Source organism: Aulonocara sp. 'chitande type north' Nkhata Bay, linkage group LG18, assembly GCF_057382095.1.
Source record: "Aulonocara sp. 'chitande type north' Nkhata Bay isolate Kocher_YH1m ecotype deep benthic linkage group LG18, A_spYH_male_GT1.1, whole genome shotgun sequence".
Lineage (NCBI taxonomy): Eukaryota > Metazoa > Chordata > Actinopteri > Cichliformes > Cichlidae > Aulonocara > Aulonocara sp. 'chitande type north' Nkhata Bay.
The window spans coordinates 3,015,362-3,030,840 of record NC_141361.1 but is presented as its reverse complement, the minus strand read 5'-3'; the positions used below and the strand labels follow the sequence as shown (position 1 = coordinate 3,030,840).

At 40.5% G+C, this 15,479-nt stretch overlaps 1 protein-coding gene across 1 annotated transcript; it reads left to right on the top strand.

The window, feature by feature from the left end:
- The first annotated feature begins 2,725 nt into the window (after nucleotides 1–2,725).
- saga (S-antigen; retina and pineal gland (arrestin) a) lies at nucleotides 2,726–13,607 on the top strand. Its single transcript, XM_086271867.1, has 15 exons — nucleotides 2,726–2,904; nucleotides 4,636–4,718; nucleotides 6,695–6,755; nucleotides 7,131–7,175; nucleotides 7,468–7,667; nucleotides 8,152–8,211; nucleotides 8,296–8,363; nucleotides 8,463–8,598; nucleotides 8,801–8,885; nucleotides 8,993–9,065; nucleotides 9,514–9,651; nucleotides 9,734–9,811; nucleotides 10,192–10,206; nucleotides 10,359–10,411; nucleotides 10,968–13,607. The coding sequence occupies exons 2-15, from the start codon at nucleotides 4,671–4,673 to the stop codon at nucleotides 10,979–10,981; spliced, it is 1,074 nt and encodes a 357-aa protein (XP_086127993.1). The 5' UTR covers nucleotides 2,726–2,904; nucleotides 4,636–4,670; the 3' UTR covers nucleotides 10,982–13,607.
- Nucleotides 13,608–15,479: the final 1,872 nt, after the last annotated feature.

The following is a 15,479-nucleotide window of genomic DNA, read 5'->3' as shown; positions in this document are numbered from 1 at the left end:
GTGTTGTGATTTGCAGTGTTTTGTGTTGTTTTCACTTTAAATTTGTAAAAGGAAAAAGCTGAAAATTTAAATAGTTAAAAGTTGAAATGTGAATAGTTGATTTTTGTATTATATGATTTATTTATTACATTTTATGTGGAGTGAATAAATAAAAGTATATTTACGGTGGCCCCTACAGACAAAGCACGTACAAACTTCAAATCACGTACGAACTCTGAAGCACATAAAAACTCAAAACACGTACAAAAGACAACAGAAGTGCTCCAGGATGCTGGGCGCAGTGTTGAGCTTTTGTTATCTTGTGGCTACACAAGCCAGCAAGTACCAACGACCGGATTTGGTGTGTGGTAATAACAGGTAAATGAACTTTTTTTTAAAAATTATTTGAATATATATGAGTGCTTGTGTATAAATACACAAACAATACACACATGCTTTCAATTGTGTAATTTAAGTGATCTAGTAGCTCTGCTTTGGAAGTTCAGTTCATGCTAGAAATGTGTTTTGGAGTTTGTACGTGTTTTGTCTCTAGGGGCCACCGCATATATTTATATATAAACATATATAAATAAAACCACTTTTTTTATGTTAGTAATTCCTTTTGTGCGTAATTCTATATTATTGTTAATAATAAATTAATTAAAGCAACAAAACAACCTGAAGAGCCGGTTCGGAGCCAAAAGAGCCGGCTCTTTTTAGTGAGCCGAACCGAAAGAGCTGGATCTCTAAAAAGAGCCGGAAATCCCATCACTAGTGTCCAAGCATTTTGTCCCCTCCCCCCTTTTTATACCGCGCCCCCTGCAATGGCTCTGCGCCCCCCCTAGGGGGCGGGCCCCACACTTTGGGAAGGTCTGCACTAGACAATGATGCATGTTCAATCATCCAGGGAATCCTGAGGACTCAGATTATGTGTGTTTGTACTTTTTTCTATTTCTGGTTTTATTGTGTCTCTTGAATATTTTGAGTTTCTCTGTGGCGCAGCTCCTTGTAGCAGTTTGAGACCTGAGCCTTTGTGCCAGAGGCTTAAATTATCAATATACATGTAATCATTATGTATAACTCACTGCATACAGAAATATTTTGTCTGGGAAAACTTCTAAAGTATTTGAAATCTGCATATGAAAGAAAAATAAGTGTGTATATGCGTGTGTGTCTGTGTGTATGTGTGTGTTTGTTCACAGGTCTATATATAGGCAGAGTGATGCTGCTGAGCTTTAATCCACTGTTCTGCCTGTCAGCAGGTAAACAGACAGGTGGATTACTGCAGCACTTTCATCATCATTATTACACCGGAGATTACAGCACACACACACACACACACACACACACACACACACACACAGTCCCTATCAAAAGTCTGAACGTGTTTCCCTTTTTCTTTTAGTTTCACACTCAAAACCAAAGACTGTGAAATATAATAATTTGTCTCTGATGAAGGAGTGTAAAGTAAACCCAACCTAAAACGTAGCGAGACAGATTTGATTGTGTTACAAAAAGTGTTACAAAAGTGGAAGAACTTTGATGAATCTGAACTGAAAAGCACTTTATACACATTAGTTTAGTGATAAAGTAAATAAATGAATGGCCTGTTTTAAAAAGCTTGTTCTGTTGTTGTTGTGCGCATGATTTATACCATGTGTTAAACACAGATTTTGGTTTTTGCCTCATTTCTGTCCTCCATAAATCACATGGTTAAAGGAGCATTGGCTTTGTTTAAATGTAAACGTTAACCACTGTCTGCTTATTATATGTCTGATGTCATCGGTCATTTCTGGGTCCGAACACTGAGAGTTAAAAAAGCTCCAATAAAATGTAGGTATAAAAAATAGTGAACAAAATAAGATGCTGACCACCGTGATGCTGAAACTGAGGCTCCTAAATGGAGACACCTTGGCTGAGTCCATCTTTTAAAATGGTAAATGGCCCTTATTTGTATAGCGCTTTACTAGTCCCTAAGGACCCCAAAGCGCTTTACATATCCAGTCATCCACCCATTCACACACTGGTGATGGCAGCTACAATGTAGCCACAGCCACCCTGGGGCGCACTGACAGAGGCGAGGCTGTCGGACACTGGTGCCACCGGGCCCTCTGACCACCACCAGTAGGCAACGGGTGAAGTGTCTCGCCCAAGGACACAACGACCGAGACTGTCCGAGCCGGGGCTCAAACCGACAACCTTCCAATTACAAGGCGAACTCCCAACTCTTGAGCCACGATCGCCCCACTTTTAGATACAGTCTATGCATTTTTTTTTTACTCAGAAAAAAATCAAGCAAAAATGTTTAAGTGAAGCAAATATGTACAATTAAACCCAAAAGTAATCAATTAACACTTTTAATAAAGGATGTTTATAATAAATCTTATAATACAGATTATTATTTATTATCAGTCATTAACTTATTTTGTTAATGCTCATCCTTATTTTACATCACTTTCAAAACCTTCCACTGCATGAGCTGAAGTGCATAAATACATTTGCCCTGACAGAAATAATTCAGCACCTTAAATGTGTAAACCTGATGAAAGCTGAATGGGTTAAAAGAGATAACGTGAAGTAAAACACAGGGTGAAAGCACGTTTTGTTCCCTGCACCTCCTCACTCTGTCACGTCTGTCGGTCTAATCCAGCCTCGTTGTGCTGACCGAGGATAACCAGCTTCAATCCTCTCAGTCAGCTCATTCACTGAAGTCTGTCTCTGTCTGTCTGTCCATCTGTCTGCGCGTGGAGGTTTGTAGGTGAAGAAAGTGGGAGGGAGGTCCTCAGGGCTGGTCAAAGTTCACCGCTGGGTCACCTGATTGGCTGAGAGAAGCTGTGAAGGACAGCAGGCATTTACATATAGAGCCTCGGGGACAGACTCCTGTCTCCTCCTCTGATCCAGCCTCGGCACACCTGCGCACCACAGGTGAGTCCTCTGACACATCCAAGGTGTTCCTGTTTTATATTTACATTTGTAGATCCTGGAGGGTCTTTCAGATTAAACCTGTCAGTACAAAAGGAACAGTTATTAAACTGAGCTGCTAAAGTTTCCTCCAGGAGCCCTGAAAAGGAGCAAAAGCCTGTGATTCCAACAAAGACAGAGAGAGAGACAGAGAGACAGAGAGAGCTCTGCTGTGAGAAACTTTAAAGACCAAACCAAAACAACAAAACGTGACACTTTATTTAATATCCTCAAAATTTCCCCTTGTGGGACTAATAAAGGTATCTTATCTATCTTATCTTAAAACAAAAAAAAATTCTTCTGCTTCTGTTTTATTATTCAGTTTTATAAACTAAAATAGACACAATTATCTTCAAAGTTCAGGATCAAAGGTTTCATGTTCAAGCTTAGAAATAAATAAAATACATAATTAAAACTCACTTTATCTGATTATTTGGGTGAAGTTTGTCACTTGGTTTTTTGTCACTTAATTTAAGACAAATATGGTTTTCAGGACTCAAATTAAAAAAAGTTTGTCCCTGAGTTTAAAAAGTAAATGTTTATTCTTCATATTGTAGGATAAATAAAACTAAAATTAAATAAAACTAACTGGGCTACACATGTGACATGTTTTATTTCTAAGCAAAAAATGATTTCTGGGACTTCAGACACATTTATGACTGAGCTTAAGAAACTACAGATTTCTCAAATTGTGGATGTTTTTTTTTTTTTTTTTTTGCTGATTAGTTTTGATGTCATGAGAAATTATTTTGCATTAAAAAATCATCTTATTTCAGTCAGATTTTGGAATACAAATGAGTAGCACTGACACGTGCTCTTTATTCAGTTGTTGTAATTATTGGAAGTACAAAGTTTCTTCGTGGATGCAGACTTCCTCACGTCGCCCTGGACTGATTTTGAAGATGTCTGCAGGTGTAGCTTTCACTGAGACGAGGTCACAGACTTCTGAGAAGGTTTTAACAGGATTAACTGAGTTAAGTCTGATCAAACCTCTCGGTTATCTCAGGGTAATTAAATCAGCAAGGAGAAATCGTTTATCCGTGTGGATGGACAAACAAACAAAGACATAGATAAATAACACATCGTTAGTGAAAATGTGTGTTTTTGTACATATAATTCCATCCACCCGTCCATCCATGCATCCATCCATGCATCCATCCATCCATCCTCTTCTGCTTTCAGTTCAGGGTGATAGGTGGGGTACACCCTGGTGTCTATCGCAGGGCTTGTGTAAGAATAAATATGTACCTGAATGAACTTACAGTCCACATGTACATTGTGACAAACTGACTCATATTTCTCCCTGATTGACTTCCTGTTTTCTTCCTGTCCAAATCTCTCCTGGTTACACGTTTCTAGCAGTGTCACAGGAACTACTCACTACTTCTATTTTCAATTAGTGAAAATGTTTCTCACTGGCGATTTTTATGGAAACTGGCTTTTTTTTAGTGAAAGATATAACTGAGGTGTGTTTGCTCACACGTGGAGGACAAAGACAATATTTGGTTGGCAAGAAAAGGTTTTACAGATTTTTAGTTCACCATCAACTTGACATTTTGTTACTTTGTTGAGTAAATCAAGAATTAGACAGAATGGAGGTGAAAATATGGAATTTGTTTTCAAACATTCTGAGTTTTAGACGTTGCTGTGATGTCGCACGCTTTGTCAGTCAAGTTATTCCCTTCTTTCATTCAGGCACCGCGGACCAGCCTCCTTCAGTCTGAACCAAGATGAGCCCCAAAAATGTGATTTTCAAGAAGGTTTGCAAGGACAAGTCGGTGAGCTGGTTGAGTTTTCTCAGTAAAATTAGAACCGTGAGTGTTTTCCTGAAAGGTTTGTCCAGACTGAAAGGAGCTGACAGTCATGTTTATTCATGACTGTCAGCTGAAATGTTGCCATACAACTAAACTGCATTCTCTGATATTTATCAATGAAAAGCTTCATTTTCAAGACTTTTCTTTTTCTTTTGCTTCTTCCTCGTCCTTTTCTTTTCAACTCTGTACATCTACACTTTTGTTTTTGTTTTAGCCACATGACAAAGAGACACATTTACAGAAGCCAGAATCGTCTCATACGCTTGTTTTTGCCATTATAGAATTTCTGTTAAGAGATTTTTAATTTGGGAAACAGGTGGAGGTGAACCTGAATCATTTAAAGGTTGCCTCCCATTTGACCTTAGAACTGAAGAAGCTTCTCAGATGAGAGGTGAAACGTCTTCAAGCAACTTAAAGAAGTCCAGACGCTTTTCTTTGCAAGCTCCTTTGACTAAAGGTTGCCTCATTGCCTCTCTGTGAGATCTATCATCAAAGGTTCTCTGAGCCTTAAACCTGTCTGAATGTGTCGTATTGTCAGTGTTAGGCTCGTCACCGGTGACGACCTCAGGGCATTAATCCAAACCCCGATGTTGCAATAAGCCCAACCCTAATAGCTGAGATTCTTAAATCTAACAAAGCAAACAGTTAAAACGAAACTTCAAATGTATAAATAGTAACAAGTCTCAGCTTTGAGGTGAGCGATGGAAGTGGCGAGCAAAGAATTCTTTTTATTGGCTGAAGCCTGGAACCAATCATCAGCAACAAAAGACAAGTGATGTCATTTGTATGTAGTCATGGCTTTATGGTTAAATTGTGGCACAGGCCAAAATCTAACTGCCACAGTGGCATTCTACCACCAGCAGTAATATCCTGTGTAATCACACTACACTGACCAGCACAACGAGGATGTCCCAGTGAAGAAGCAGGCTGTGGTTGGAGTGGAAATATAACTCTTCTGTGTATAGAAGACATCATTTCCGACGCCCTTCTCTCTCTCCAGAGTTTCAATGAAAGTAACTTTAATTCTGTGAAGCAGCTCAGCTCACTGATCCTCTGAAGGTTGACACGACAACGTGAGCTGATTTATGATGGCTTTATTGCAGCGAGGGCTTCGCTCTGTTTATCGAGCACATGTCTGACCTCAGTACAGCCTGTGCTGAGCTCTGTCAGATAAGATGAGGCCTTCTCCCACAGGCTGGGAACACCTGGATAACAAAAACATCATGCCTGTCGGAAATGCTAACGCTCAGGTGACACTGCTGGAGAGCGCTTTGTCTTTTATGAATTATTAGAAAAGATATGAATCTGAATAAATAATAACAAAGAATGAATTATTCATTATATGTTAACTTCATATTTACCAAAATGCTTCCATCGCTTTAGCGTTTGCAGTTTGTCTGTTTCACATCAGTCTGAATATTATCGAGTTTTTAATGTAAACATTTTTTTCTAAATTTTTTTCATTATTTTCATTTTTAAAACAATATTCTTGTTCAGTTATTCTAAATAAACAACAACAAAACAACAGAAACAATGAATATGTCATCAGCTGGTCAGTCTCATCACACAGTTTCTGCTGAAAGGCTGAATTCACTTTAGAATTATCAGCTGAAAGTTTCTTGACTGATATGTTTCCTCTGACCTCACCTCTAACTTCTTTCGAGTGTGTGGGAGTCCCTCCAACCAGCCCACGTGTACTTTCTGCATTCGTTTGTTCTTCAGGAGGATCAGATATCAGACCTGTTGTGATGCCGACTCGGATTTATTAGTTGAGCTATGTCTCACCTGAGCTGCAGGTGTCTGCACTCAGATCACGGTCATTGTAGACCTCGGTCATTAAGCAAATTGGAGCAGACAAACTGGACAAACTGAGGTGTGTTTAGCATCAGCGGGTGATGCTTCCTGGATGTGGTGTTTCAAGACTTTCTTTCCTCCTTCAGGTTGGAGTCTACATGGGGAAAAGAGACTTTGTGGACCGTGTTGATTCTGTGGAACCACTGGGTGAGTCTGTTGTTTAAATGGGGGAAAAACCTCGACATTGCCTGTGATGTAGCGTGGACCCCAGCACTGATGCTGCAGAGCCTTTGGCTTGTTTGGGGTTTTTCTGTTCAGTTGAATTTTCTGTGTAATTTACTGAACTCAAAGTTGAGAATAGAAACATGACAGCTGGACTTCTGGTAAATCAAACTAATAATCAAAGTAAATAACCAGCACAAATTAAAATAAATGGCATTTATATTGTCCAGCTATATTAGCATATGAATTGAGACTTTATTGCATCTGTTTATGTCTTTACGTTGCTGTTTGAATATTTTGATCATCCTTTTACATGAAAGTGTAAATTTGTTTTATTGAAAATCTAATTTTTACCACTAGATGGCGTCATCCTCATTGACCCGGAGGCCCTGCAGGGGAGGAAAGGTCTGTACAAAACACCAGAGCTCATTTTATTGGACAGTTTCTTTTGCATTTATGTCCATGGCCACAGCCACACTGGATTAAAAGAGTTACATTTAGATTCATTATTTTAGCTGCAGTTTCCTGATACTCAGCCTGACGGGTCTTTGAAAAGTTGCTTCTTATTGTTTTTTGGTTAAATATGAAAATAACGAAATCGCTGCCTACCTGACTGTTTGAACTCGGATTCAAAGAGATTCCAGTCATATAAATATAAAGGAGATTTTTGAACTGATTTGTCTCTTCTGCCCTCTAGTGTTCGTCACGCTGTCGTGCACCTTCCGCTACGGCAGAGATGACATGGATGTGATGGGAATCGCCTTCCGCAGGGAGCTGTACCTGGCCACCCGGCAGGTGTACCCGCCCCTGCAGGACCGCGAGAAGGGTATCCACACCAGAGTCCAGGCCAAGCTCCTGCGCAAGCTGGGAAACAACTCATACCCGTTCTTCTTCGAGGTGACACTTCAGCGGCACTGCAGACAGGCAGAAACTTCAAATAGAAATAAACTGAAAACAGCCAAAGTCCTGAGTTTAAATCTGCTGAAGTAAGCAGGGAAAAGTACTCAGAGATGGATGAGATGAAGACAAAAAAATCCTTTTAAGCACACAGTGCAACATGGACAGGAACTACAGCCTTAGGAGAAAATCAGATAGACATTCAGGTGCAGGCGTGTTGGGTTAAAGTCATGTTTTTGCCAAATCTCAGGTGTGTGGTGAGATTTTGTGGCAGAAAGAATAAGAATAACTGAGACGGCTTGACGTTCTGCTACCTGAGCTGAACGTTAAGGCCCAGTGTGGTGACATCATCACTGTAACCGTTAAGGACAAGTGACTGGTTCATGGATCACAGACAGACGTTAACATGCTGGCACATAAGAGGAAATGAATGGTTCTGTCTCAGTCTCCATACAGTCCATACGTTTGTTTTTCTTCTTTGCAGTTCCCCGATAACCTGCCGTGCTCAGTGGCCCTGCAGCCAGCACCCAGTGATGTCGGAAAGGTAAGATTCAAACTCATGAGTCAGCAGTGATGACACGGATGCCTCGCAGGCTGGTGAAGCATTCTCGTCTCTCCTCTTCTGCAGCAATGTGCTGTGGAGTTTGAGATTAAGGCGTTCAGCGCTGAGAGCCAGGACGCCAAAGTACGCAAACGGTGAGTGTCAGCGGGTCCGATCGGACGGTAGGAGCCGGGAACACAGCTGGAAGTGAACAATATCTAATGTGGATGATTTTGTCCTCTTTGGTACAACAGGAGCACAGTGAAGCTGATGCTCAGGAAGGTGCAGTACGCTCCGGAGGGCGAGGGGATAGCGCCCTCTGTCGAGACCACCAGGGACTTTGTCATGTCGGACAAACCGCTGCAAGTCAAGGCCAGTTTGGACAAAGAGGTGGGTCCAAAGTCTGAAGCTTCAGTTGATCAGATACTTCATAGCTTTGGCGTGTTTTTATCTGCTACTCGAACATGAAGGGTTTGGCGGGTTTTCATTGTTGGTTTCTGTGACTTTTTTTCCCTTTTCAACTAGTTTTTGATCAGTTTCAGGGAATAATCCTGACACTGCTCACGTCCTCCGACCCTGTGTCCTGTTTCAGGTTTACTATCACGGTGAGCCCATCAAAGTTCACGTTAGCGTCACAAACAACTCCAGCAAGAACATCAAGAACATCATCCTCTCCGGTAAACGCGACACTTAAGAGCTCATTTTATTTCTCAGAGGTTCATGTGGAAACACATCAGAGTTGATGTCTTAAACATCATGTCTTTTTGTGTCTTGTCTTTCCCAGTTGACCAGATTGCCAACGTGGTTTTGTACTCCAATGACAGCTATGCCAAATGTGTGGATATCGAGGATTCTGGGTAAAAGTCAGGACACACTGAACTCATCATCTTACCTGTATCGTGCAGTTTATCTTTTTCTCCCAAAAAGAAAAACTGACCTCCACACGAGCAGGTTAATCATTAGATATTGAAATATTATTTTTATCCTTTTATTCTTTTTAGGATAAATTTGAACAAAGTGGACAGAAAATACAGACGCTTCCTTCAGTTGTTTGATCTGAACCATTGCAATCCACTTTTAATCAGAATCGATTCGAATTAACAAGGATCAAATTGTTTATTGTGCTTTTCATCATATTGTTAGACACCGTCAGGTTCATTGTACCTTATAGTTCTGATCTTTTAAAGTAAATTAACAGGACTTCTCAGAATTTTGTAAAAAATGTAACATTAAATTTTGCTGATATTTTAACCTTTTGATTATTTTGTGTGTTTCCTTTAAAGCTTATCTGTTCTTTCTCGTCAGGGACTCGGTGTCTCCTGGAGCGACGCTGCAGAAAGTCTACACGATGCTGCCTCTGCTGGCCAACAACAGGGAGAGGAGGGGCATCGCTCTGGATGGCAAACTGAAGCATGAAGACACCAACCTGGCCTCCTCGAGCATGTGAGCAGTCAGTCAGCTCCAAACGCTGATGCTCAGTTAGGATTTAAAAAAAAGAAGCTTTCAATCGTTTTTTCCGTTTCAGTGTCAAAGACGGCGTGCTGAAGGAGGTTCTGGGGATCATGGTCTCGTACAGAGTCATGGTGAAGCTCATCGTTGGAGGGTCAGTCTCTCCTCTTCATGTGTTTGAAATGTGGCTTCATTTCTTTTAGTATCCTGAAAAGTGTTTTGCATTTCTTTCTGAGGATGAGATAAAAAGCAGGCAGATGATGAGCGGGCAGAGCCAGTGTTGCTCTCATCGTCTATTTGCTTTGATTTTCTTTGATTCGTTGTGGTGCTCACTGCTGCTTAAGAGCTCCAATTTTCTTCATGTTACTCTGATAAATCTGAGCCAACCTGTGACCTGAGTATCCTAAAAATGTGCGTAGAGGAATGAAAAGCACTGAAACTGAATGTACTCGTGTTCAAACGTCCTGTCCTTGTTGTCACTGCATGTAAACGTGTTTCTATTTGCTCTGATCTTTGTCTCCAACACGCTCACAGGATGATGGGCTCGAGGTGAGTTCATGTGTCCTTGTTTTCACTGATGTTCAGTTTCTAGGATCAGCAGTATTGCTCAACATGAGCTGAAGACACTCAGCAAACTGCTGCAGGATGAATCAGACATTAAATGATGAGACAGAAATGTTTTTTCTGCTTTTACTCTGCAGCGAGGTCGGTCTGGAAGTTCCCTTCAAACTGATGCACGCCAAACCAGACGCAGGTAAAACTGCAAATGTCCTCATGTTTACAGCAGCTGTGCACATCTGTACCACTGCAGGTTCTTTACTTCAAAAGTCAAACCAGATCATTATATAGACAATATTATATCAGTATAACACATATGCTTATATACAGTTTTATATATGTATTAAAAGAAGTTAAGTTGCAAAAAAAAAACAGTTAAAGAAATGTAAAATTTTCCAGCGTGAGTAACTCAGCACGAAAGGAAAAGATTTCCTGAATCCTCAGTGGTTCTCAAAGTGGGAGGTAACGCCCTCTGTTGGGTCTTAAAAGAACTGCAGTTTATTTTCATAGTAAACCGATTTCAAGTGAAAACAGATCAAATAAATTAGTCAAGTCTTAAATGTCAACATTAAAGATTCGACTAAGGTGGATATCAGATAACAAAGGGTTTAAATTTAAGGTTTGGTTGGGCCAGATCTGAAACTGGTCCGTGTGAGGTTCAGGAGAGACGCTCAGAGAAAACAAAGTTGTGTTCATTTTGTAGAAATTTGTTCAAACTTCTTTGTTTGTTTTTTCTTTATTGCTGCCATCAGTGAAGGAGAGGTAAATATGCAAAATAATTTCTGTTTATCTGGTCTTGTGTAACTTTGAAACATGTTTTCCATCGACACAGCACTGGTGCGTAATCCACAACATGTCGATAGCTCTGCTGGAAACACTTGCGTGAGTACCTACTGCAAGAATATTAACAACTGAAAAAAAGTTAAATTTAAAAAGAATATAAACAACGATTTTATCCCCATGGAAGACACCCTGAATTGTTCTAGTGATTATGCGCCGTGTTGGTTGGAAGAGACTGAAGCAGTGAACACGATCGAGTCAGAGGCAGCAGATTAGCTGAGGATGAACATCGTCATGCTTATTGTGCCCGATGTTGCTTTTGTTCCTTTATATCCAGGGACAGGATTGAGTTTCAGGATCTTTATCTCTTCATCAGCATTTTTAAGGGCTTCCTCTCTGCCAGCTCCTGTCCTCATCAGCAGTATCAGCTTCCCTTTGTTTGTTCTTCAGTGTTCGGTGTCTTTGTGTCTTCTTTCCTCCACAGTGTGAGAAATGGCTGAGAGGTCAATCCAGTCTTTTTATTTCCATCTTTTCCTTCACATCAGTCGATCAGATTACCAGAGTTACAGAGCAGATTAAAACCGAAGAAAAGCCCAGATAAGAAAAAGTTCATCAGATTAGAAACAAAAATGGAAAATAATGAGGACTCCTAGTCGAAGACAGCTAACTGAACATCCTCTCTGAGAGAATCTTTTCAATCACATAATGAGGCAGTCACGTCATTTAAGACAAACGGGGCCTCGTTTATCTTCGGTCACGTGATGTTCTGAAGCACGATACGGGCCTCGGCACAGGCTTCGTTTGGACACGCACCTTTGCTTGACAATGACTTCGGGGCTTCAGTGTCAGACGTAACATCACGCTTGGAAACAAAAAGCTAACACAGCTGGTTGGAAGCTCTGTGTGGCCTCCCTGACACGTTTTCTGGTTTATTCATAGCAGAACATGTGAAGAAACTGAAAATACCACCTTAAAGCTCTGTCAGGATGGCAGTAATCTAATACTTTTTACAGTATGTGGTTGGAGGAGGACAAAAACTGCCAAACAAACACTAACAAGTATTTTGTTTTACTGTTAATGTAAAAAAAAAGGTTCATGCTTTTTAAGTTCCCTCCATTGTCACAGCAAACCAGTGATAAAATGTGGACAAGTTTAAAACTGAAAACAAGGTGAAGGTTAGAAAGTTGTACCCACCGAAACTGCCAATCACGCGCTTCATGTTCAAGTTCTCCAAGCTTTTTAACTTTTTTCCTGAAATAATTTCTAATTCTTCTGATTCCCTCAGTGCTGAAGAGATGAAGACTTGGGAAAAATACTGCTAAAAAACCATCTCTTTCTCCTTTTTAGGATGAATCTCAGCATGTTTCATTATTGTGGATGAATGGGTCACATCATAAAGTGGGAGAAAAATCTCCTTCACACAGTCTAGTATATGTGACTAGATGGTAAAGACAGTAAAGGTTTACTAAGAGTCGTGCTGATGTGGTCTGAGGTCAGACACATCTGGGCTGCGTCAGTTCAGCTGCAGCAGATGTTGTGTGGGCTGTTTGTGGGTCAGATGCCACCTCAAACCTGACATACAGCGATTGTGAGGTGGACCTGGGCTCCATCGGTTAACACAAGGCCAAACGTGACAAAGAAGAAACGGGAAATACATCAAAGTGTTGCTCTATGGATGCTCAGCTGAAGTCTCAGGCTACGTTCACACTGCAGGCGACTTTTCTGACCCTGTGCGACCCATATCCCATCATGGTGTGACGGTGTGAACGGCACAAATCCGATATTTTCAAATCAGACCTGGGTCACTTTCGTATGTGACACTGAATCCGATACATATCTGATGTTTCAGAAAGCGACTGCTGTTTGATGGACATGTTGCATTAAATCCGTCTTTTACATCACTGACACAAGACAGACGCCAATTATCAGCCCCGGAGAAGACAAACGAGAAAGCATGGCGGCGTGTTTGCTGGCTCCATACATACCTCTGCACGGAGGCAGCAGCCACTGCTCCAAACAAGGCCATTGTTAAAGCACGGGCTCTCTTTTTTTCTGTGTCCTTCTTTCTCTAATGAATCTGTCAAAATTCTGTCGGTTACGACTGTGCAGAAATTGACAGACTGCTGCAACAACACCTACTAACTCTGTAGCCGCTATTTTTCCGTGAACAGAGCGCACTGAGTATGATGTCTTCTTTTGCGCATGCAGGCCGCTTTGAGGGCCGTGAACCGTTCACACTAGAGTGCGTTTGCTGTCACATTTTATTTGTAGGGTAAGAAACCAGACAAAATAATTGGATTTAATCAAAAAATCGGAATTCAGCATCAGGACCGGCAGCGTGAACGTAGACTAAGTCTGTAGTTTGTGCTGTCTCGTTTCCCAGCTTTCCCCATCCTGCTCTGTGTCCCTGATGTGATAACTGTAGGGCTGATGTGCTGCTTTAAACACTAACTTTCTCTGAAACGCTGCTGCTGTCTGTAGTGAGCAGGAGGAGGAGATTGTGTTCGAGGAATTCAAGCGCTCCTACCTGAAGGGGATCATCGGCGATGATGACGACGAGGAAGGCAACGTTTCGGGTGGTGACGACATGGCGCCCAAAGAGAAATAGAGGAGAGAGAGTGAAAGAGGGTGAAACAAAGAATGCTGGGAGTTTGAGTTTGTGCTAGAAAAAGATTTAAAGGCGCATACCTGTGGTTGTGCATGTTTAACCTTCAGGTGTATTTTACATCACTGCAGGATGTTTTCATCCATCATCTCTATTTGATCTTCTGCTCGGTCTCCTTCAAGCTCCTGAGGAAACAAATATCTGTTTAGGTTCCAGATTTTGTGCTTTTGTTCATCAGGGCATAGCTGAAAAAACAAACCGGTGACCTAAAGCGAGATAAATGCTGCACAAACCTGCAGTGCTGCAGAATCACTTTGAGTTATTACCTTTGTAACTGCTAGTAAACACGTGGTTTCAGCCAGATTCAGAAATAAATAAATCCAACGTCTAAACCAATAGTCAGAGTCTTTAGACACCAGTGGACTTCAGATGTTAACATCAGATCTGAGGACAGAATAAAGACTTGGTGACAAATAATTTGAAGCTAGCATCCTGTTAAAATGCAGAACCACAGAAATGATCCTGATATTAAAAGTTTAAAAAAATCCTTTAACATTATTTAAAGGTTTGTTGTGTAGTGCTTTTGTTTTTTGGCTCCACTCTTCATGTTCAGATTTAAAGTCATTTCTGTGTCTTTTGAAAACTGCTGCAGACAGTTTCTGTTTTAATGAGGCTGAAACTGATTATAAAGGTGTTTCTGACTTTGAGTTCAGATTTACTGTAGAGACACTGATGTAGAAGGATCAATTCAATCTGGCCCTCAAACCAGACGTGTTTGTGCGACAGTGCACTTTTAACTCTGACAATAAAGCTAATTTATTCATTTCTTTGTTTCTTTGCTCATTTTCTGGTTTAAAGTTCTGAATGGCTGAAATGTGGGCGGGGCAGGAGCCAACGACTGGATCCAGCTGTTGTGTTACTGAGTCTTTATCTTACAATATAAAGTGCCGTGAGGCGACTGTTGTTGTGATTTGGTGCGATAAATAATGAAACTAAATTGAATGAAATGTTAAATAGATGAAGGATGTGGAAAATATGGATTCAGTCTCGGTCCTTCTCACCACTGTACAATAAATATTAAACCTGTTTATTTGTTAGTATATTTAATCAAAGTGTATTTACCTTCATATTAATTTAGCTCAAATATTCAGCTTTTACTTCCTGGTTCTTATGTGTGACGGTCATGTGAGAAACAGAGGACTGATGTGGCATTCTTTAAAAAAGTGCTTTGATATTTTTATTCTGCAGTTTCATCATCATCATCGTTTATATAGCGCTTTAAAAACACACCAAAGTGCTGAACGATAGAAACATAATAGATACCATAAGAATAATAAATACGATAAAATAATAAACATAGCGAAAACAATAAAATATAAGTAAATACAAGTCAGTCAACCACTGAGTCAAAAGCCAGTGAAAAAATGTGTTTTCTATCTGGATCTAAAAACCAGCCCTGATGTGAAGATTCGGTTTAACATGAATTGTTTTTAAAGCCGTGGAGACTCTTCGTTTATTGTGTCGTTCTCCAAGCCCGTCGATTCCTGCTGAAGTCTTTGCAGATGCATGTTCTAACAACAAATCCTGGTCATCAAATTGAACTAGTGCAGCATTAATTATTACACAATAAAATTCAACGTGGACATTTCACACCCCTGCTGATCCAGTTACTCAGGCTCCCAATTAACATTAAAATATTAGAAATTAAACCTCAGTGATTTCCTTCCAGCTCAGACTCTTCATCAGCAGATCTACATCAGCTCACACTGCACCGGACTCTTAACAGCATTCAAAACAAAACTTTTGTTATTGTGTGAGGTGAGTGTGAGTGTCATGAAATGCACAGCTAAACAAAATGTTGTATTCTTTTTGTAACAAT